This window comes from Xenopus laevis, chromosome 8L (assembly GCF_017654675.1).
Source record: "Xenopus laevis strain J_2021 chromosome 8L, Xenopus_laevis_v10.1, whole genome shotgun sequence".
NCBI lineage: Eukaryota > Metazoa > Chordata > Amphibia > Anura > Pipidae > Xenopus > Xenopus laevis.
In genome coordinates this window covers 123800678-123826152 of record NC_054385.1, presented here as the reverse complement: position 1 = coordinate 123826152, position 25475 = coordinate 123800678, and the positions used below count along the sequence as shown (strand labels likewise).

The window sequence follows — 25475 nt, the reverse complement described above, 5'->3', positions numbered from 1 at the left end:
ATCAAGGCGGGAGATGATGAGAGACTGAATCAGTGTTTTAGTTGATTCAGAACTGAGATATGGTCGTATTTGGGCAATGTTGTGCAGCTGATTATGACACAATTTTGCAAGTGTCACAATAAGTAATGTAGTAGGGTCATAGGCTGAGACAACAGGAGATACTGAATGAGCTGTAGTGGGTTATGGGTCACTTTAGGGTACAGGGAGCTTTGTGATACACTTGTAAGTACATTGGGCAAGTGATGTTCTATTGGGGCACAAAGTGCTATCAGCATACCTCCCAACATTTTGGAAATAGAAAGAGAGACAAAAAGATTTGCTGTGCGTATCGTGTTGAAAAATTGTTGACCAAGCCCAATTAAAAAAATTGGCAGGTTATCAAAGTTTGCCCTTTAAGCTGCAAGTCAGTTTCCCAAGAGACCTGCTTATCGTAAATTGTTACACTTGTTTCTTTGCTTATCTTGAATTGTTATAATAGTACTGAAGTTCACCTGCTGAATGTTCTGGGCTCTCTGCTAAAAGCCAATTAAGTTTTAGAAACTTTGTATCTTTTTCTGGCCGTTCAGTGCAGGAGATCAAAGAGAAAGTCAGGACATTTCAGTAACAATCCAGGACTGCGGGCTGAGCTTTCAAAATCGGGACTGTCCCACGAAAAATGGGACAGTTGGGAGGTATACTATCAGGGCCAGATTTAAAGATGCCTGTGTCCCTATGCCCCTCCCACCTCTCGTGAGCCCACCACCACTCTTCCTCCAGCCGGCACTGCTTCTATGCGATCCCTTGATGCAGGCAGCGGGAGGCATGACACCCCCACAACTTTTGCAGTCCAAGGCCTGGGTCTTTGTGGCCTGCACACAAATCTGGGCCTGGGTGCTATATGATGCCATTTGGATATATAAAGAGATTAATATTATAAACCAGACATGTGGCGAGGCAGTGCAGCTGAAAGGACCCTAAAGCGGTAGTAAACCGTAAAAATAAATGAAAAAATTGTAAATTTTTCTCAAATCTTTCCTAAGCAGAAAAACATCAGATCAGCCTCTTTCTTTCTCCTGACAACTTCCTTGACTACTTGGTGGTCAGACTGGTGGGAAACTGACCAGCAGGTGGCGCTGTTGTAACAAAATTCATTCATATTAACAGTACATGTATCCCTTAATATCTTGGAATTAAATTAAAATAAACAATGAATGTAAATTAGAATAGAATATCAATTTTACATTCACGTATTTTTAAGGTTTACTTATCATATAAGAAGTGGGAGGATGTTTATTACTTTGCATGCTTTGCACCATGAAGCCCACTACAGCATACATGCAGAATCCTATTGGACACCCAATGAACCTGTTAGTGGCCAAAACGTTTGTCTATTCCAAAAAGATTAATTTGCACCAATGTCAGTAGGAGTAGGGACTGTGGTGGTGGAGTTCCAAAACAGGGGTCACTATGTGCTGGACCCCCTCAGTCTGTGCCCCCCTCACCGTGGTTGCTGGGTCTCATCCTACCTAGTTATGCTACTGAATGGAACATTATACGGATTCAGATACTTAGTCCTCATTTTTCAGCTCTGCAAAACTCAAGCAAATGTTCTACCATCTTCAGAATATATTGACCACTGGAGGGAACTATGTTATCAGAGCCTGTGGATAAGTAATCAGATGGCCCATTTATAGTGATGGACAAATAAATTCGGCAAATTTCCACGTTTTGCCACCGGAGAATACATTTTTGAAAATTCGCAAAATCAACTGCGTTGCGCGCATAAACATTGTTGCATGTCAAAATTATTCAGACGCCCATTGACTTTAATGCATTTGGCCAAAATAGACTCGCATATACCAATTGTTGCAGACGTCTAAATTGACACGCGTCAAAATAATAATGTGTTTTGCAAATTTTTTGCCATTTTGCAAATTTGGTGGGAATTTTGCAGATTTTTCTGCGTAGCCAAACGGGACAAATTCGCCCATCACTACCCATTTACAATGCCCTACCCAGTGTGCAACAATCTGTCTGCCACTTAGTACTCCCATTCGTGCAGTCATAAATGTTTTCATCCAAGAAACACTATGGCAGCTCCCATTGTGTCGGTAGGTGCGTGTGTTTGGGCACATTGACCTTGGATTCATCAAAACAACATGAAGGCAGAGTCTTTGGTGTTTATTCCAGCATGCTATTCCAATATACACAGTGTAAGCAAAACACAAAATACCAACCAACATGGAAGAACTAGATATCACTTTTAATGAGAAAAACAAGAAATACACATTAACCGAAAAAAAACATCACACTTGTCCATGACATGTCAGTTTAGAATATCTACCTACCTAAATATTTTCTATTAGAATATATGTTGTAATACCACTATCTATTCTATCTGTACAGCCTATATGATTGCTTTAAAAAAAGGGGGTGGTACATAGCATGTTTTTTTTGGGTGGGGGGGCAGGAAAGCAAATACATTGCATTGGGATAATGTAAGGAGGACCAAAGGACAATGCACAGTGTCTTGGAAAGCCATAGCAACTGGTAAACTCTTATGGGTCATCTGTATGAAAGAAAGCATCTGATTGGTTGTATAGGTTATAATATCTGCTCCCCAGGATTTACACTGGGCTGGGTGGAACAAGGAGCTGTGGTCGGAGCATAACTGGGCTGGTCTGTGTGATGAGACATGTTCATAACTGGATGTGAGAGTTGCAAAATTTAACTGAAAACCACATCCAGAAAGTTGATGCCTCTGTTTGATATCCACCATTCCCCGAAGATCTAAAAGCCGTGCTTTCTCTCCCTAAAGGGTATATCTTTTAAGGGTACAAAAAAGGCTTTGGGTGTCTGAACCAATCACAGACAAGAAACATGAAAAAGGATTGATTTTTTTCACACTTCACTGGAGTTTGGGTATGAACTGGACAGGTCTTCTTTAGTCAAGTGTTGTCTAGAACGTCCCCATTTATATATCAGGAATTTATGGAAGGCATAATATCAGATACCCTTGCCTCGGGTCAGGAGAATATGGCTGGTAGGGTGTTCCTGAATTAGATTGGCAGCTTGACTCGATGGCGCATTTCTATTCTGCCAATCTGCCTAGGTGGTCCAGTAATGTGGTCCAAAACAACAAGTGAGCACCACTGGAAACATGAGCAGGGCAATGCTTTGTTTAGCTTTAAACTCTTTTATAAAGCAGAGAAAAGCTTAAAAGAAAAGTGAAGATTGACCCACAGGAATAGGGGTGCCGATATGTTGAGTACCCCCAAGTTATTTGAACAACCAACCTTGTGCTCCAACCAACCTTGTGCTCCAGGCTGGTGCTCTTCTTCTATAAAAATCCCACAAGCCCAGGGTACTTTCTTGAAGAGCACCACACTTCCATCTTGCTTCTGATTACCCAAGATTCCCCAGCGCCCTGCATGTATAGTATCATACTGGCTTTTCCAAAAGAGACAACAAGTTGCATGCATTAGCGTACCTACAAATTGCGCTAATGAAATTTTCATAAAAGTGTACGGCAATAAAAAAAATGCATGAAAAATGTATTGTGTAGATCAGGGATGTCCTCTATCCTAGAGTCCTTTTCTTGGTTGAATCTTTGGAGCTACAGTTGGTGGCTTGGAAGTTGGTTGCACCAGTAAAGCTGAGCTGATATAGATGATACATAAAACACATAACATAATAGCGGATTTCTTCTCGAGGGACAAGAAGGCTCTGCTGATTGTAGAAGCTGCACAATATACACAGTGCTCTGTCTCACATTTGGGGAAAGGTGGTATGAGGGAGGGGTGGCATAAGGAAAACTGGTAAATACTTGAAAGTTCACATCTGAGGTTCAGTTTGACAGCACCAAGAGAATGATGATATTCAGTGGCAGCTGCTGCAATTGGCAGTGGTGGAGCAACAGCCATGAAGACCACTCTGGAACCATGGAAGAAGTACGGCAAATTTCATATCTTCAGGGTAAATTTACGCTTGCGTATCCGGGTCCTCGTTGTTAACAACAACGGTCAGTTGTTGGTGCCCCTCTCCTCCTGGTACCTGTGCAGGGAAGAAGGAGAAAAGTCTCCATGACTACTGTAAATAGACAGATCTAACAGGGAACCGAGAATCGAATGACAAGAAAGTGTAGCGCAGAGATGCCAGCAGGCTTGAAAGACACTATAGCTTCATCTGATTGGCAAGGAACATTTGCATAATATTAACCTATCAAGGAACTAGAAAAGAGGTTACTTAACTGCGGGGCAATGGCAGGGGTCTGAATGCCTCACCTCTTTGATCTCCTAGATACACCTAAAAGTTTTTGTCAGATTGGTGAGTACTAATCTGCTGCTCCCCTAGATATTCTTGGACCTATGGATGCATGACTAATGTACCCTATATCTGTAACCTTAATATTAACTAAGGAAGGGGAGCTGACCAAAGGTTTGACCTCCAAGGAGGGTCTTGACCCAAGAATGTGCAACAACCAGTGAACTAGAAGCTAGCAGGGCTTGCAAAGAGCCTAGATGAAGTGGCTTATGTAACATCTTGGGGATCAGATATTAAGAGATCAGCCTCACCAACACTGTTCTGTTTTCTGTCCACTTAGCCCCTTGCACCACCATGTGTAACAAAGTTACCTTATTCATACTTGTTAACAAAAATTTCACCCGATTTGCATTCACAACTTCCCAAACTGAGACAGCAGTGCTTAACTCTTAAGGGGCTAAAGTGACCGCTCAGCTGCGCCACCATCATTTATTGTCCCCATATTACAGATCTTTGCCTCCAAGTGGACACATTTTAGTAATTTGCATTTTGTGTGTGACAGGGTAAGCTGGACATTTTACCAAGTAGAGAAACAGGCAGTAATTATTACAGCAGATGCTAATTAAGGGATCCCAGAGCTTTAGCTAGTTGTGAATAAGAGGCTGAACTCTAGAATGGGCAATCAGTATCCCACCAAGGATGGAGGAAATTACTGTCAACATTAGTCTCAAGTTTTTCAGTTCTACCACCATCTGCTGGCAAGAAGTAGTAATGTAGTACAGGACTAGAAACCTTGAATGAAATACATAACTATGAGTTGTTTCTTTAAAGGCAGCTTTGAGGTTATTGGACAGCCTGGCACATGGGCATTTCAGTTGGATATCACCTGACCATCAGCCCAGTGGATCACAATGACCAACTCGCAATGAGTTCCCTCCAAAAGATATTTTCAGCTTTGTTAAACCCTCTACTCCCTCCACTTTGGCTTCCACAATCCCTTACCTCCCAGTATACTGCATCTTCAAAGCACTCGGCGTCAGAGGGTGTTCCAAAGAGCGGCAACTTCAATATGAACCCTACAGGGAAAAAGCCATATTTGGTGTCATTATAATAGAACGGGAGTGGGATTCTGAAAATTAATATGAAATAGCCCTAATAAACAGCATTAATTGTGGAAGTTAGGGGCAAGTCATGCAATTAAGAGGACTGCAAAAACCAATCAGTCGATAATTGCTTAATGCTGTTTATGATGAGCGCATTGTTACCTGTTTGAGATATATGGTTGTTTAAAGCCATGGACATGTCATATGCAAATACATGTAATTGAGCTATTGCTCCAGATGTATCCATAAAAGCCTTCATCCATAATATTGATCTGCTTTCGGCTTCCAGGTAGCCCCTGTGGTCCAAAGGCTTCCTACAGGGCATAACATATCAAAATACCCCCACCAATTGATGATCTGTTGTTCTACAGAAGGCATGTTAAACACTAAGAGGGTGACTACAAAGGACCACTATACCATCATTAACTGTATTGCCCTAGTGGGGTTTCCTATTTATTTCTCACTAGCTTCCATGGAGGCATGATAGATACTGATGCTATTTTGCAGTTTCAGCCTTGCCATTGTTTCCATGGACAAACATTCACTCATTAATGTCCTGCTCTTTAAAAATAACCATTCTTGCAATAGCAAATGGCCCAAAACAAGCTTATTTTTGGAAAATAAATAATTTTTTACTGTGTGTCACAGAGCTCAGCACAAACCAGTCCAGGCAGACAGTGAGAAAATCAAACATGGCTCATTCTCAGTGATTATTGATTCAAGGATCTCTTGAAATATTTGCGGACAGGCACATTAGAGATTCCAGTGTCAATGAAGTGTTTCCACCTTGTGTTTCCTTGACATACGCACCTCCCTAAAATCCCTGAAGTCATATTAGGGACAGCCTTGCACTCCATAACGTGCACAAAAGGGGTACACCTACATGCCTCCCCCCACAGGCAGCACTGTATTCATGGGACTCTATTCTGTGCTCTATTTTAGAGACCTGTGGCAATTCTTCTATGTGCAGGACATGTAGACCAAGAACCATACTTCACCAGCCATGCTGAAATGGTTAGATGTTACTCTGGAGAACCATCATAGTTCTAAACAGAGGCTCTCTGGATTATAAGAAAATGAAGTCAACTGTAATTTGACTCTATATGCCCAAACCACTTACCTACAACAGTTCCTCCAATGATGGCAAATCCCAAAGCTACCAGCAGTGCCAGGAACTGGTAGAGAGATTGTTGCTTGGCTGTGCGACTGCCATCAAATATCATTGGGAAGACATCGTCCATCCTGGTAAAGACAAGAATCTCAGTCTAAGAATAAATTTACCACCAAAGAAAGTTAAGGCAAAAGGAAAGGGACTGAGTTATTTCAGGGAAGATGAGACCCCTAAAAATTCAACCAAAGGGAAAGTGTGGCACCTCAATAGTTGTTCAAGTACAATTCCCACCACTGATGTATGTACTAATCAGCTGATTAAATTCATTAGGTATATGTGTCCTCATGCAGATAACCTACATATGGATTAGACATAAGGAATGCCAGGAGGACACAGTTGGTATTCGATGCCTGTCTGGGGCTTAAGAAGACTCACCCATCACCATAGATGTCTGCCGTTGCAAAGAGCGCCACAATAGCTCCAATGACTGCACCCAAGATTCCTGGCATTCCATGGAGGTTGTGCACCCCACATGTATCTTGAATCTTCAGCTTGGAGTCTAGAACTGGCTGTAACCAATGATAAAGTAGATGGAGGACTAATTAGTAATGGACATGTGATGTGATCCATCTAGCACACATGTAGTAAACATTTGCTCATGGTAGTAAATTCTTATTTTCAAATAAAATCGAATTAAAGGCAAAATGAAGTTTGCTGTAACTGTGGTTGTGTACCAATATGCACAGGAGATACAAGGGCTCATTTATGCCCCTCATTTAAGTGAGTTCCTGTATACTGCCCCTGATTGGCCGAATATTGTTAACTTTTAACTGGAAGGCACAAGGAATGCAATTTTTGACTGACAGTGTCTTAATAGTGACTTAATAATAGGGCAAAAAAGCCAGAGATGCCATTCTCAGTGTTGACCTGGGATATACGGATCACTGAACATACCAAGCATGGGGCCTACTAATCTATTCCTTGACCTTCTATATCAATTATTTCCTTTTTGCATCTTTGTTCTCTCTGTTTTTTCTGTTTTTCTCATTCTCTTTTTTTTCTGTTCTCCTCTAGAAATTCTTATTGTTGTTCTTAGGAGTTAGATAAATGCTCCCCCATTATCATTACATTAGAAGTAATGCTACGATTCAAGTAATTTGGAGTAGTAGGAGTAAGGGTAGAAACATGTACAAGTGCAAGTAGTAAATCTGAGTTGGAACCTAAATACATAGGTATAAGATATGATATCAGTGTTGACTTGGGCTGGTTTCTAAGGCATTTTTCTTAGGGATTCATAGCTACTTCAGTTTATTTTGAGCAAACTGACCCATTTTCTGAGCACACTGTGATTGGGCAGGAGGCCTAATAGTGAAACTCCAGGAGGTGCCTAGAGAAAGTTAGAACTATGGTTCTGGCAGGACATGTAGACTAAGTGACTGGGCCATCTAGAGGACTTATGCATGGGCTATAGATAGACATTTCCTAATGATCTCCTACCCATTAACCTGGTTAACCTACAGTTAAGTATTTGTATCCAAGGACAGAGACTATGCCAGCCAGTGTCCCTGCAATCATGGCTCCAAAGGGGGTCAGCATCATTTCACCGGACGTTCCAACTGCAACACCCCCTGCTAGGGCAGCATTCTGGATGTGAACCTGAGGAGAAGATAAGAAGAATCCAGGACTGTCAGTATTTTACTCTGCAAGGTATTACCCCATACATGAATGATTATGTAATAACAGGTGCAACATTTTCCATGGTCTATTAGATCACAACAAACAACCAATCTGATGTTTTCAAAGTGGTGAACTGTAAATTGCATTCTTATTTGTTTTTATGGGTTACTAGACCAGAAGTAGGAAGTAAGAAGGATTATGCTATTATACTGCTATTATACAGGACAAGAATCATAGGTAGGGTGCAGGTCTGGATTCATATAAGGGCTGGCGGAGCAGCATCTCTAGGGCCCTTTAAAAAGACAGGTTCATAAGACTTAAGACTATAACACAAAATGCTGCACAAGGTGGTCCATGAGAGGCCAAGACAGAACCAAGAAGTGTAAGGGTCAGTTGATTTCCTTCATTCCCCAAATATCCGGCCGCATATTCAGTCAACTGTATTGGTTCACCTGACTTTTTTATATGAGAATCTTGTTCTAAAGGGGCTTCATTTCTCCTTACCATGTCCAGCTTTCCTTCTCCATTAAGCAGAGCTGAGAAACCAAACGTGGCCAAGGTACAGGCAGCAAGTGAGTAGTACGTGTTCAGTACAGTGCGGTGTTGGTCATCTCCATGAGCTGTGACGGCGGAGTTGAAGCTGGGCCAGAACATCCAAAGGTAGATAGTCCCTGTGTTCAGATGGAAGCAGAACATTATTAATGGAACCCTCTTGGTTTGCCATTACGGTTTACAGAAAACTCTTGGTCTGTGGCATCATCTATTTACACTACAATAGATATTCAGAAGACCAGTATGACTGCCCTTAAAAGGGGGATTGAATTAAAAAGTAACTACTGTTTTTAGTGTTTTTTCCTAGTGCTGGCAAGCAATTCTATTTGAGGACAGAAAGCTTCTTCTGCCCCAGGCTTTTAGGGTTATACTGCCAACTAGAGGAATGGAACTGTGTTGCCCCAATGCATTCTCTAATGCACCTTAGCAGATCAGCCTGTAGGGTTAGTGCTTTTGTCAGGAGAGACTTTTCCCAAGTATATGCAACAAGCCTGGCCATTCAAAGGGTTGGATTGGCCCACAGGTGAACTGGAAGAAAACCTTATGGGTTCCCAGTCCTGTTGTGTTCTACTGGGCTAAGCACACCAGCAGTCTGCATGGTGCAGTAGAGCGCTAGGGGGCCAGAATGCATTGCATGATAATTATCTGCACTGGCTCTGATATTCATGGGTACCTGTGGGCCATTAGTTGCAGAGGGGCGAAGGGCAGGGTGAGGCCGGAGTGGTGGGCTCTTGGTTCGGGATTTCTACCTACCCAAGTCCAACACTGACCATACATATTTGGTTACTAACAACCCTTGTTTTAGGAAAAGTATACGCAGGCAAGAACATATTTATCAATGGGGTCCTAAATGGCTGACCCCCAAAAGTGTGGGTCATTCAGCAAAATGGTTTGATTTCAGGGAAATTAGTGGGAATAAGGTTAGTGAGGATCTGGATGGGGTCTAAATTGTCCAAGTGTATAATATTGAAGTGTTGAGTATGTTACTAGTAAAGCACAGGGCCATAGAATGGTCATTGATCAATCTCCTTTTTCCATTTTTTGTGTGTGTTCACTAAACTTTCACCAGACGAGTAGCCCTTCCAAATATCAACTTTCCAGGATGTTTTATTCCCCATCTTGTTGTAACTTGACCTCACTCTTTGCTTTACTGCTGGGGTATAAATATGTGTGACTTCTGAAAAATATGGATGGGTCTAAAGGATGTTGGGACTATAGGAATGTGGATGGGCACATGGATAGCTTTAGGAGTGAGCTAGATGCTTCAGAGGTTTGGGTCTACTGGGGGCATGGACAAAAATGCCCAAAATTATTTTGGAGGGGCATATTGGCTAATATGTTACTAAATAATATTTTTATACAGATATAGGCTCCGTTATCCTGAAAGCTCCAAATTATGGAAAGGCCGTCTCCCATAGACCCCTTTTTAGTCAAATAATCCAAAGACAATTAACTTTTTCTCTGTAACAATAAAACAGTAGCTTGTACTTGATCCCAACTAAGATATAATTAATCCTTATTGGAAGAAAAACCAGCCTATTGGGTTTACTTAATGCTTAAATTATTGTTTAATAGATTTAAGGAATGAAGATCCAAATTACAGCAAGATCCATTATCCAAAAAACCCAGGTACCGAGCATTCTGGATAACAGTTCCCATACCTGTATAATAACTTAATGACTTCATTAAAAGTCATTTTTAATATGGCTCATTTGCACACTCCCAGTTAGAATTTCATTCCCTGTGCCAAGTCGTTTTGTGTGAATGCAGTGACTTCTATTGTGCAATGACTGCAGTAATACCAGCTCTACTGTATGGGATAGTTGCAGGTCCGGACTGAGAATTAAAATAGGCCCTGCCATTTCAGGTACACAGAGGCCCAATCAGCCTACATAGAGGCCCAAACAGCCCCCACCAGCCCACTAAATACTGACTTTCTATGGGACCTTATAGCAGCCCCTCTGGCATTTGCCAGAACCCACAGATTGCCAGTCCGGGCCTGGATAGTTGGCATGGACAGGTTTTTAGAGTGGGGATGGCTGCAAATAAATCAGTAGGGATTGAGGGATTGCTCAAGGAGACAATTACCCATCGATGCTAAATTAAAATTTGTTTTCTCACCAATCATAGCGAAGAGGTCAGAGTGATAGACAGATCCTTCCCTCTGCCGACTCTTATCCAGGTCCGCTCTGTAGAGAACTCTGGAAACAATCAGACCGAAGTAGGCTCCAAAAGTGTGAATGGTCATTGATCCACCAGCATCCTTAGCCTGGGAAATGGGGGTGAAGTTCAGTAGCAAAAACCATGATTGGTTCATCTCAAAGATGTTATCAGATCTTATGGGTAATAATAATAAAAAGTAATAAAAGGTGAAAAGTTTGCTAAGTGATTGGTTACTATGGTTTATTAGACCAAGGCATAGCCTTGTGCCTTTATATGGTTACAGAAGCCATGCCATTTAATATCCTTATCATTTACAGTAGGGGGTACATTATCCCTTATAATACACGAGCAATACTCAGAGTTCCCTGTATAACTCAGCTTTTATCATTGTACCTTTATATGGTCACAGAACCCCTTTATTGACTTCTAATATCCTTATCATTTACAGTAGGGGGTACATTATCCCTTATAATACATGAGTGATACTCAGAGTTCCCTGTATAACTCAGCTTTTATCATTGTACCTTTATATGGTCACAGAACCCCTTTATTGACTTCTAATATCCTTATCATTTACAGTAGGGGGTACATTATCCCTTATAATACATGAGTGATACTCAGAGTTCCCTGTATAACTCAGCCTGCAGCCTTGTGCCTTTATATGGTCACAGAACAACCCCTCAGTGACTTCTAATATCCTTATCATTTACAGTAGGGGGTACATTATCCCTTATAATACACGAGTGATACTCAGAGTTCCCTGTATAACTCAACTTTTATCATTGTACCTTCTAATATCCTTATAATTCACTATGTATAATCATTTTTTATTTTATATTGTTAGATTGTATTTGCAACCCATGTAAATACATTAGTTCCCAATGCATGTAAACCCCACTATTTAGACAGAAACATGATTGTATTTCACAGCAACTCTTACCCCGACAATGTTCAGAATGATGTATTCATTGATACCGAATAGGGTCACTTCAATCAAGGTCATTACGATCAGTTGGACTGGGCTGGTCTTCCCTAGGACTGCCCCGAAGGAGATGAGGACGGCTCCAGTGCAGAAATCAGCATTAATCATGCTGCAAATATAAGGATCAAGTTAGTTCACTGGTGACACATCAGATACCCCCATCAGATGCAGCATCGACCTGCCAATATATCACATGTCCCACCTCTCCCCTTTTACTAATTCTTCCCCCTTTTTAATTCCATTTTTCTTATGCTGAGGAGGTACAGATGTTCTGCTTCTCTACCAAGAGCTTATGAAGACCAGGCCCACCGGGGTATTTCCGGTATGCCAGTGGGCCAGTCCGATACTGACAGAGCTGCCTTGTGCCAGTAGTTGGCTTTGTGCTCTGCACCTACAACTGGATTTCCAATCTGACTCCAGATGCAGAGAACAGGCAGAACTCAGACTCCATTGCTCTTAGAATGAGCACTCACACTCCCCTTAGTACACATGCACTTGCACCTGAGGTCTCTGTACTTGACCCCTTATGTCTCCCAATACACCCGCGCGTAATATGGAAACAGGTTGGATTTTTCCAAATAAAAAATATCTAAAAATAATTTAAGAAGGAACCAGTCACATGAAAATATTGTGAACTATATGGCCAGCACAGCTGATGTGTAGTGATGGGCGAATTTATCCCGTTTGGCTTTGCCAGGAAAAAAACATGAAGCTCGAATATTGGAAACTCAATTTTGACGCTGGTTAAAAGTTAATGGGTGTCCAAAATGTCTTGACGCAGACGAATTTCCGCAGACGAATTCTTGCGAATTTATTTGCCGTCGACAAAATTCGGAAATTTGCTGTGAATTTGTGATAGGTGAATTTGTTCGCCCATCACTCCAATACTCCAGTATAACTGGGGAGGCTGAGGAGGAACATACACAGTGTGACTTTTGTGTAACAGGACAAAGAGAAAATATTCCCCTTTGTGTTTCAGTGGAAATTCACTGACCGTGGGGCATATACACACAAGGCTGGGCGCCCTGTTTGCATGTGACACTAGTTTCTGTGCTATTTACTCCCCATCCCTTCCATGACCTGCGTGATTTGAATTATTTAGGACACAAGGCAAATACCTCCACCTTGTCACCATAATGTGGGGACGAGGGACTCTTTGTTGGATTACCATACCTCCCAACATTTTGGAAATAAAAAGATGGGACAAAAAGAGTGCCGCAAATTTTTTTGACCACACCTGTTTTTGTGGCCACACCCCTAATTGCCATGTTCATTTTACAAAATGTTGGCAGGTTATGAAAGTTTGAACACATTTCTGTGTTTTTTATGTGTTATTACAGTTTTGATAATGAAGGTGAATTGCCCTTTAAGCTGCAAGTCACAGTACCCCCAAGAGACCTGTTTATCTTAAATTGTTACAATTGTTTCTTTGCTTATCTTAAATTGTTACAAATCTATCAAAGTACATCTGCCATGTATTCTGGGCTCTCTGCCAAAAGCCAATTGAGTTTTAGAAACTTTGTATCTTTTTCTGGCTCTTCAGTGCAAGAGATCAAAGAGAAAGTCAGGACATTTCAGTAACAATCTGGGACTGTGGACTGAGCTGTCAAAATCGGGCTGTCTTGCAAAATACTGGACAGTTGGGAGGTATGGATTAGAGGTCTCATGTACTAAAACCAGACCCAAGCCTATCAGCATGCAATGCACTAATCATGCTGGTGCAGAAGTTGCCCATAGCAGGGGTTGGGTGTAGGGCTCCGGAGAACCTTTCTAACTCTGAAACTTCTTCCTTGTGCTTCATAACCAATGTTCAGTTAAGAATTTCCAGGGGGGGCACATATCCCCTGTCTGCATTATTTTGCCCAGTTGTAATAAGCTTAACAGTAGGGTTTCCATCCAACCACTGGTATTACAAATTTACCACCAATGTATTTGCCAGTAAATTTCTAACCCACCCCCATCTGCTTCCTCCTCAATGCACAGTCCCATCCCAAATCCATCAGGTCACCTCCATCCCCAATCTGCCCAGTCCGTGCCTCCGTGCCTCCATGTATCTGGATGGTAAAAGGCTAAACAAAAGGTGGCACCCTAACCCATACTTTTTGCTGTTTCTGAACCTTGGGTCTCCAGATGTTGGTGGGCTACAAATCCCAGAATCTTCCAACAGTGTGAAAGTGAGAGTTCACAAAAATTCACCTGAATGAAATGATGCTGCTCTCCATCCCCTTGTATCAAAGGGTGGACATAAACAACTTTTGATAAAAATGCCTCGAAAAAAATGAACAAGGAGTGGTGACATTTCTCAGTGGTGACATTTCTCAGTGGTGAACTGTGGTGAACTCTTTTCACTCTCTGACAAATATCTAACATCTGGGGCCACAAGCTTAAAAAACAGGGAACTAAAAAGTACCTATAGAACCTTCAAGTTGTTTTTCTGCATTGAGATTTTTCTTTACACGGGTTGAAGAATAATTTGCCCTCAGGTGAAAAATGATATCCGCCTGTCCTTACATGTCAAGAGAAGGCAGACTTTGTTTTTTTGTTTTTTTTTAAATAAACAATTAAACAGGTTGTCATAAGTAGAACATAACATATGTCTCCCATTACAATCAGAGATTAATCATTAAGACAAGCTTGGTTGGGATCCAGCTCAATCATTTCATTTGGAAATGCTCTGCAGAGAAGATTCAATCCTTGGAAGATTGGGAGAAAAGAAGAGGGAAGGACGGGAATAATCTGAGCCTGTATACCAAATTTTATTTGGTCTAACAGAAAGATCCACTGGCCAAACAACCAGATCTTGGACACCCAAGTAGTGGTTCAACCTGTAGAACAACAATTGGATCTGATCCATTTCTGTAACTTACTGCCTGGAGTTGAACCAGTAACCAGGAATTTCATGCTGTCTGCATTAACTCTACTCTCTATGAGCAGACAGCTAAGGTCCTGGTTCACTGTTATAGGTACCCTTGTATAGCCTGGTAGGCATGGTGAACTTAGTTGTTATTAATATACAGTATATATAACCCCTGCTCTGCACTGACTCACTGCCTGTTATTGGTCAAGCGTGCTTGGTTCTAGGTGCTCTGTTTCCTGTGATTGCTGTTCCTTATACTCTTGCTACCTGCTCCTGTATTCCTGACCTTGAGTTTTCCTTGCAATTCTGCTCCTGTTATCTAGTTCTGACCCAGTCTGTCTGATTACATCCAGCTCCTTCCTTACTGGCTCCTTCCCAGAGTATATGTTTGGACCCCTTCCCTGCCCCTGTGGGATTACAGGATTCTCATGCGGTAAGTCCTGGCGGCACCCAAGTAGTTAACAACCAGGTCCAAAGTAACAGGTTGCTGTTATAGGCAGAAGAGCATGCCTAGACAGGAATCCAGTCACCCCCCTGGGGTTTGAGTTTGCCATGCATGATAATATCTGGACGAGTCCCAATGCTTGGGCCAATAGCTGCTAGATAAAAGTCTAAATTAGCAATATCTGCCTGTTTATCTGCACCTTAAATGTCATCTACAGTCTTAGAAATAATAGCATTTGCCAAGTTGGAAGGATCTTCCTTCTGAAGAACAGATGTGTTGCTCACAACGGCACAAAGAAACAGTGTTAAACCGAGGTCCTTGAGGTCCACTAAACTTGTAGGAGCCATTTAGGCTGAAGACAAGCCCCATTTTCCTCCATGCAACAGCTGGTAGGAACCATGAATAGTGGTCTATTTACCCATATGGCAACAATTTTACATTTCTAGTGCACCGATCCCCATTACTCCAGTACCAATAATGAAAGTTTGCGTGAATAAAAGGGATTGAACAGGGGCGGAAAACAGCAGCGTGCCAATGGAAATCTGGCTCTGACTATTTTAATTAGGTGGACAGTTGTTCAGCTCTAAATTTTTCTTTTTAGCCTTGCAATTTTACAATACAAACTTAACTCCACAGCAATGACCTGATGGATCTTGCTATCATCCAAAGAGGACAAAGAGGATGTCTTCTTCTTCTACTTACCTCTCTATGCCAACATGAATCTTGCCATCATGAAAACCATGGAAAAAGCCTTGGATGAGGGTTGACCACTGGAGGCCGAAAGCTGCTATGAGGAAGTTAAAGGCCACACTGCTGAAACCATAGCGCTTGAGGAATGTCATCAAAAATCCAAAGCCAATGAAGATCATCACGTGGACATCTTGGAAGCCTAGGAAACAAGTACTTGACATTACAATTTACACAGATATGGAGGAAATCAGCTGAGAATTCCACCCACAAAACACTGCAGCATTACTCCTATGGAGAGGTATAACAGATTGCTGGGGTCAGAGACGCCTAGAATCCAAGAAGAAGCTCAGTGGAAATATTTGTTGCTGACAACAGTGACCCAAACAAAAAACCCCACATTCTATAGGATGTATCGAGCGTTTAAGTTCTGCTAAATGCTAAAACCTCTCTTATCTCTGCCTTGAGCTGTCGTACTACCTGCTCAGAATAGAATTTGGTGAAATGCCAAAATGCAGTTTAGTAGAAAAGGCTCTGTTTCTGCTCCCAGTTAATGTTTTCCCTCTCGCAATGACAAACAAGTCACAACAAAGTTCTTGGACCATGAAACAGCCTGTGAGAGCAGTTTATATGAAGTTTACTACTGTTAGAAATGCTGCCTGTTTATCATTAGGGCCACAAACTCATATCCACGTTAATATAATTTGAATTTTTTTAAAGGAAGATTTGCTTGTAGAGTGGACCACGTCTATAGCTTCCCAATCAATATCTGGTGTTCAAATTGGAAAGTTAGCCGTGTATTTTTGCCCACCATGCACCATTTTACCCAGCATGCCCCTGTAATTGCACCCACTGCAAATCACACCCAATTTAAGAGGTGTAAAGATTTGCATTCAATAGAGAATAATGTTAAAGTGAGGGCAACTTGCACTCTCTGTGAAAGAAATTGGGCAGTTCATGGGCGTTCACATGCACGTCACTTACAAGTACACTATTCATTAGGTATCAGAAATATAACTTAAGGGTGCAATAGGTGCCCTCTACTTAATGCAGAACTCCTTTGGTGCACTAATGGGTGTAATATGGTCAAAATTGCACCTACCATTCAAAACAATAAATATAAATTCTAGTCTTGTCTTCCTTTTTGGTAAGGGTCTCGGATATAAACTTTGAGTGCAAGCTCTTAACTCACAAGGGACATAGAAGGATTATTTACCTGTAGAATTTTTTTATAGCGCTGTTGTCTGGAAACTATCTTTATAAATGACGAAAGCAGAAGAGACAAGAATTCTGGCCAAGACATTGAAGTTTTAAAATATACTGTACATAAACAGGTATATATATATGAAAAATTGATTTATAATGGGACAGACATCGCATAATAAGCTCCTCGCGGGGTTCAAATGAGGCACAAAACTGAGTTTCCTTGGAAAATGGTTTCAGTGCTAAGAAATATGAATAAAAATCTTGGCAAGGAAAAGGAGCTCAATCTATTTGTCATTTGGGAGGAGAGTCAGAGTCGGGCTTAGTTTGCATCTCCTTCCAGTTATGACCTGTATTTTTAACTCAAACACCCATTCTCTAAGTGATATTCTCTCCATAAATCAAATGTACTTTTGGCTGAAGATCTCACGCTCACTGAGGAACAGCTGTAACACCCAGGGACACCCAAACCTCCATGTTCCTACTATTCCATGCCTGTACTGTATGGATACACCTACTCCAGCTCAAGGGCACAACTAATTTTCACTGCCAAATGGCTCATATTAATGTATTCCATATAAGACGCCTCTCTGCATACTATGTTGGATTATATTATTCCTTGGATTCCAATATACCTTGGATTCCCCTTGCTGTGCCGGGTTCTGGAGTCCAGCCAAGATCTCCTACAAGGTTAACCAGACTTTTTGCTTTGGGTTCTATTGATGATCAGAATCTCTCACAAAGTTACATACTGAAAACTGGAGTATCCACCCATATTGGACAGGCCAACGTTTCCACAGAAAGTCCCCAGAGATTTTTGGCTATGGGCCTGATCTGCCTAAAATTTATCTCATCCTGTTACACCCACTAGTAAAAATGCTACTGCCTGGGAAACAATATGGCACATGTACAGGATAGAGAAGAAATATTCTGTACACATTGCAATTAAACCCAAACCTTACTGATAATAATGAGGGCATACATCCCCTTTAAGCGCATGCTTTTGCAATGAGAGGATTGTGCATATAACATACTGTCATGGAATCTCTTGACTTCATTCAGCTGATCTGCGACATATCCATCTGAATAGATCATAGTACCAAGGAAAAAAAGGAGTTTCTTGTGACTCCAAAATTAGTTTAGCTGTGAATAATTTGTTTTCTATGGAGCATTGTGCGCAGGGGGTTGAGAGGCATTTTCCTTTGACTTTAAAGCAAGTACATTTTAGCCACAGGCACTTAATGATCAGAAAAGCTATAAGGTATTTTGCTTTTGTATCAATGATCCTGGGACATGCATAGGTTGAGAAGGACACTTTCCAAAGCAAACCTCTTAGTGACTAATATCCTTATCATTTACAGTAGGGGTTACATTATCCCTTATAATACACAAGTGATACTCAGAGTTCCCTGTATAACTCAGCCTGCAGCCTTGTGTCTTTATATGGTCACAGAACCCCTCATTGACTTCTAATATCCTTATCATTTACAGTAGGGGGTACATTATCCCTTATAATACATGAGTGATACTCAGAGTTCCCTGTATAACTCAGCCTGCAGCCTTGTGCCTTTATATGGTCACAGAACAACCCTTCAGTGACTTCTAATATCCTTATCATTTACAGTAGGGGGTACATTATCCCTTATAATACATGAGTGATACTCAGAGTTCCCTGTATAACTCAGCCTGCAGCCTTGTGCCTTTATATGGTCACAGAACAACCCTCAGTGACTTCTAATATCCTTATCATTTACAGTAGGGGGTACATTATCCCTTATAATACATGAGTGATACTCAGAGTTCCCTGTATAACTCAGTCTGCAGCCTTGTGCCTATTTATTTAAAATGCAAGTGCTGTTTTTCCAGAATAAAAGAATATTTTTTTAATTCTTGGAGTTTCCCGTGCGTGCATAGGGGAAAATTACTACTTGCCCCCCCCTTTTTTAAACATAACTTGTGTTTTAGCTAAAAATATTTTTTTAACCTGCTGTTGCCAACACTGCTTCATTGGCTGCTCTCCCTATACCATAAATCCCATTGTTTTCTGGGGGAAATTATCTCATGCTACACTGGGAGGGGAGTGCAGAAATGCCTTCTATTGAAGGGATACAGATGATACAGTATGGCTGGGGCTGATATAAAGGGGAATGTTGGAAGAGTTACACACATATGTGTAGAAACTGTACATTTTGTAGCCATCTGCAGATCTCCCACAATGCATTGGAGTGCTGTGGGATTCAAAATTGCTGCACTTAAAGGGACACTTCTTGCCTCTTCCCTTGTTTCCCTAGCACCTAGGATAGAGCTAGTGGCTTAGATTATGGCTTCAGTCTTGATAAAGTGGGTGACCCCCTTAATCATTCAAGGAAGCCTACATTTGCACACAGTTTGTACAGAAGGATCCCATAAAATATGCCACTCTTGGTAATTCCATGGAGTATGCTTAAGGGTGCAGTCTATTGTTGGTCAGAGGTCCTCTTTTACTAGAGACCCTTGATGCTCACAAGAATGCATCTTGTCTGAACAGACAAGGTCCATTCTGACCTTTGTCCAACCACATCTAAAGGCTGCTCTGACATCACTAAAGGGAAAACGTCCTTTCTGGTTATACTCAGTAAGAACATGGGAGTCACTGCCAAGGAATATGCACTTGGGGGGTACAATACCCTAAAGGAAGAGCCTGACACATTTTTGAAAGCAGCATTCGTAACAGTCTAAATGGCTTTAATTAAGCAACCAGAGACACTAAACAATGGTATCTGATTGCCAGACCTGGGGCTTTGCCAGGAAACCTCCTTTCCTCTAAAATACAATAGCAATTAGAACGAGGCGCTTAATTAATACTTTAAACCAGTTCTTGGCTGCTAAACTGACCACCAGGCAGAATCCAGTTCACCTGAGAAAAAGCTTATAAGACCCTCAATGTTCTTTCTCTTCAAATTGGTATTTCTACATAGAATGGCGGCGGCCATATTGTTTCCTTCAGACAGTAAAGAGGGTAGAGTAGTTTATTGAGAGAACATTCTTTCTTTGCGACATTGTTTCCCTTAGTCACTCTTCCATCTATGGCCACTAGAGGTGCCATTATTCTTTCTGCCACTAGATGGCACTTTCCATAGTGTCACCTAAGGAGAGCTGTCATATAAATCAACTTATAATAGCATTACACCTTCAGGCAAGTGTGACTAAGGACTCAGTTGCTCCTGTAATCACCTTATTCCCTTTCTTTCCAATAAGTCCCTGTGCAACCAACTTTAAAGACAGAACCAACCTGTACAGAGCCAAAAAATTGGCACAATCACTGGGATACCCCCACCTTTCAGTATTGACATCGAACCCTCAATTTGTATGTTTCTACTAGGCAGTTTATTATAAAGATACCACATTTCTTTAGCCAGTAATCTGCAGCCAATTATGTGCAGGTAGCAGTAAACAGGGTGGCGTCTACACAATGACCCCTAGGGGGGATTATTTCGAAATAGAGGATTCCTAGTCAAAGAACCAATCGGAAATTTGCATTCATTATTTCAACCATATGAGTTGTAAGAACTACTGTAGCTGTTGGTTGCTATTGGTTACAAGACTAGGAACTTTGCCCAGATTCATGTGCAGCTACAAAGGACCTTTAGAAGAACTAATTGTTATATAGCACTATGGGAGGGGGGGGGCGATTGTTGGGTTCTAGTGAGGAACACATCACACTTTTTTTAATAAAAAACCCAATCAGACTGCACTCTAATTACTCATATATGGATGGGATCAGGCACCGTTAGGGAGGGGTTAGCAGTATTACATCACCTGCCACTCAAACCCCTCACCTTCTTGGCCTAAACCTACCCAACCTGCAAGTAACCCCAACTGGTCATCCTTAGGGCTTTCTTTAGGAAGTCTTTTCCTCTCTAGTTTTTGTGGTGGGAGGAGCAGTAGAAATGCATTTGAGAGTAGTATGTTGGGGAGTTTCGGCACTTCAAGCTGTTCAGATGCCCCCCACCTAACCCCGTTTTTCTGCACCCCAAAAAAAGTAGTCATGGCCTCATAGCAGGAGTTGCTCTCAGAGAACCACCAGCCGAATACTAAAGTTTTGTCAAAGCCTGCATACCTCTCAAGATTCATGTTTGGAGAATCATTACTTTTGTAAGCCACACCCTAATCTACGTCAAGCCACACCCCCATGCCAACAAGCACCTCCTCTTCAGGTTTGTAAATCAGGACTGCCACACCCAAACAGTGCCAAATAAGAGCTGCAGAAGATACTGTACCAAGTAACTGTACAAGCCTAGTTATTCCCTCTACTTAGCATAGCTGAGAAAATGCTGTCTGTAAGTTTGCTGATCACCCCAACAGTTAAACTATGGCAGCATAAAAATACCCCTGTATTAAGCACAGTCTAGCAGGAACAGCCCCCTAGGTTTGCTCATAGTCTGTACAGAGAGATCCCATAAAACTATGGCAGCATAGGTATTCCCCTGTACTAAGCACAATTCAGCAGGAACAACCCCCTAGATTTGCTCATAGTCTGTACAGAGAGATCCCATAAAACTATGGCAGCATAGGTATTCCCCTGTACTAAGCACAATTCAGCAGGAACAGCCCCTAAGTTTGCTCATAGTCTGTACAGAGAGATCCCATAAAACTATGGCTGCATAGGTATTCCTCTGTACTAAGCACAATTCAGCAGGAACAACCCCTACGTTTGCAAATAGTTTGTACAGAGAGACCATAAAACTATGGCAGCATAGGTATTCCCCTGTACTAAGCACAATTCAGCAGGAACAGCCCCTAAGTTTGCTCATAGTCTGTACAGAGAGATCCCATAAAACTATGGCTGCATAGGTATTCCTCTGTACTAAGCACAATTCAGCAGGAACAACCCCTACGTTTGCAAATAGTTTGTACAGAGAGACCATAAAACTATGGCAGCATAGATATTTCCCTGTACTAAGCACAATTCAGCAGGAACAGCCCCTAAGTTTGCTCATAGTCTTTACCAGTTCAACCATAAAGAACAAGGTTCTTCTAATAACAGTGGAGTGCGCAGACTGCAAGGTGCAGTTTTCCAGTGTATTCTGTATTAATAGGGAGGCGTGATCCTATCAGGTATATAGAGAAATGGCACAGTCAGGTAATTACTGCATAGCAATGAAACTGGAGACTAAAGGAGTATTGAAGGTTTTATACAAGGTGTCTCCCCTTTATTCTCTTCTCAGACTCCCTCTGATCTATAACTCTCCCCAGGAGTTTGACAAGAGCCAGCGCTGCAGCAGAGCTTTTAACCCCACGTGCTGCACTGCTATTTGCATGTCCGGGAAGTGACTATTTGCTGATGTATTTCATTAACTGCCATTGCAGCGGCTGCTGAGTAATTTATTAGCCTGGAATAAAAACTACACAGCAGGGAATAGGGCAGGTTGCCTGTAATAACCTTAGCAAAGCACAGGTGCCCCACTCAGGTGCCCACATTGGATGGGCAGAAGTAAGAATTCTGCTAGACTTTTTGGCAGCCAGTGTAGATACATTGAGCATGGCTGCATAGATAGAAGTGCAGCTTACACAATGCTTCTTAGACAATTGCTAATTAGCTCAGCAGACTGCAGATTCATTATGTGTCCGGTGTTAAAGGGGTACATTGGCAACCCTAGCCCTTGCATGCAGTGTACATTAGAAGTAAAATGTTGAAAGGCTCAGGCTCATATGAGAATTGGAGGTGCTGTTCAGGCAGGAGGCTGCCCAACCAATTCTCCAATATATGTGAACTCAAAAAGTAATAAAGTGGATCACACACTCTGTATCAAATATTATAAAGTTTTATTAAACAAAAAGAAGAATTAAAAATCAATGCATCCGCCCAATGCGTTTCGACCGTCTTCATCAGGGGCATAGAAAGTGAAAATCAACAAAAAAAGACCTTTTTTGCAGTGTGCAGTGGTTGCTACGGGTTATTAGACCATAGCAACCAAATAGCAGTTTAAAAGCCAAAATAGCTGCAGGACAAAAAAAGACCATTTGCAATGTGTATTAGAATATCTGTTTCATACTGGGGTGCTGCAGGCTGTGTTGCAAACAATTTGGCTCTGCACAGGCACAGGGTAATTTTTCCTGCCCCTGTCACCAATAAGGGCAGCCACAGGTACCGGACACACAGCAGCCACAACTTTCCCTTTAATGCATGATAAAATATAGTCTGTATGTGTCCTATGTTAAACGAAAGGTCTGGCTGCCGGATACAAACATTCCTTGCCCACAAGGAAAAATGCATTATTTTAGATTGCTAGCTCTTGTGAACAGGGGGTTACCATTTGAGTGGGCCATACTTACTTGGATAGCGAAAGTAGAAGTCGTTGTCTGCGTTGGCAGTGCTGTGGTTCTTCAGTTCATCGTGCCAGCCCCTGGCATCGGACTCGTGGTCGTACCTCACGAAGACAGCGAAGAGGATGATAGTGATGAATTGGAGGATGAGGCAGAATAAGGGCAACTTAATCCGCATGTTGGTAGAGTAGCCGGTCATGTTGGCAGAGCTTTAGTGCATAGGAGCTGGGAGCAGAGGGAAGGGACCAGTCTTGCACACAGGACAGATGAAGAAGTGAGGGTAACACTGACGAATACAATCATATCACTCTTGGGCTGTTTTTTTCTTTTCGAAGCAAAATCTTGTTCCCGCCCTGTAATAGGACTTTCCTGTCCCACAAACTCACACCCACTCACACCCACTTGCACGAAGAAAGTTATGCACCGACGAGACTCCAAAGGTCTTTGGGACACAAACTCAGAGGGATACTTTAAACTTGCTGCTACATAGTATATATATATATAGTAGTATAAAGTACCACTGTGATATAATCTCACCTTTAGATTACACAGGTGTTAAAAATAATACAGTTTGTGTTTGTGCCTGAAACAACAAGGTACGTGTCTTGTCCTGTCCTGCTTTATGGCAGCTGAGATTCTAGCTATCTGTATAACAGAACATTCTGTCCCAGGGGCTGCACAGATCCTATCTGATCCCCATTGTAAGCAGCAGTCCTGTCCTGCTTTATGGCAGCTGAGATTCTAGCTATCTGTTTAACACAAGATTCTGTTCCAGTGGCTGCACAGATCCTATCTGATCCCCATTGTAAGCAGCAGTCCTGCCCTGCTTTATGGCAGCTGAGATTCTAGCTATCTGTATAACAGAACATTCTATCCCAGTGGCTGCACAGATCCTATCTGATCCCCATTGTAAGCAACAGTCCTGCCCTGCTTTATGGCAGCTGAGATTCTAGCTATCTGTATAACACAAGATTCTGTCCCAGTGGCTGCACAGATCCTATCTGATCCCCATTGTAAGCAGCAGTCCTGTCCTGCTTTATGGCAGCTGAGATTCTAGCTATCTGTTTAACACAAGATTCTGTCCCAGTGGCTGCACAGATCCTATCTGATCCACATTGTAAGCAACAGTCCTGTCCTGCTTTATGGCAGCTGAGATTCTAGCTATCTGTATAACAGAGCATTCTGTCCCAGTGGCTGCACAGATCCTATTAGCAGTAGTCCAATTCTATATCTTTATATCCCAAATACGAAAGTTTGGAATTATTTTATTCCATTACATTTGGAAGTTACTTAAGTAGAGCTGACATCTATCTATTGGGGTCTTAATTTATTTTGTATTTTGAGAAACTAAAATTAGCATTTGGTTTCTGTCGTCATTGGTTCTACTAACCAGTAAGCAAATTTAACATGTGATTAGTTTTGTTGGAAATGTATTTTTATTGCCATCATTCTGAAATGAAAACAAATACCAGGTGATTGGGGGTCAACGTTTGCATTTACAACAATAAAAGCTGCCATATTGCTTGCTTTAGCAGTGATGTGTTCAGTTCACTAATGGTGTTCCTAGTGGTCAATCTAATGTATTTTTAAACCATATGCTATTTATCCCAGTGTAGAACCATTTGAGCTCTTTTGCTCTTTAAAGCTTTACAATTTGTGAGACATGAGATTGCCCCTCTTAGTACTCACTGTAAATAAACAGTAGGGCTGTGACTTCAGCAACTACAGTGAATTCAAAGGGGTGTCCTCAGGTGGTTGGAAAGTTTTCCCTACAGATGGGCTAAGTCACCTCTTTGTTCGGACTTGTTAGATTTGGATGAAATACTGCCTCCAATGTTTCAAATTCCTCCAGGTCTCCCTAAACCCGTGTTGAACTGGGTGATCCAGGGCTCACCGGAGCTGCCACCTTAGGGGTGAGAGAGTCCGACCCTTCCCTGAACACTAGTAGTTGAGTACTGCATGGAACAGAACGTTATTAGTACCAAATAGGCCAATAACTATCAGGGAAATAATGTTGGATAGTTCTAACCCAAAGAAGTAAGAGGAAGGTTCTACTGTGGTAGAAATAGGATCTGACTAAGGGATGTGCTGGGAGTGGGACTCAGCCCACATTATCGGAAGAGGTTAAACCAGTTATCGGGGATATG

At 41.7% G+C, this 25475-nt stretch overlaps 1 protein-coding gene across 1 annotated transcript; it reads right to left on the bottom strand.

Moving 5' to 3' along the window:
• Positions 1–2223: 2223 nt before the first annotated feature.
• Positions 2224–23613, bottom strand: rhbg.L (Rh family B glycoprotein (gene/pseudogene) L homeolog). The gene is given in 10 exon segments (NM_001089705.1): positions 2224–4032; positions 5245–5318; positions 6466–6587; positions 6892–7025; positions 7975–8112; positions 8638–8804; positions 10807–10954; positions 11789–11939; positions 15835–16021; positions 23338–23613. Coding segments are annotated over 10 exon segments (1362 nt in total). The 5' UTR covers positions 23507–23613; the 3' UTR covers positions 2224–3960.
• Between the last annotated feature and the right edge of the window lie 1862 nt (positions 23614–25475).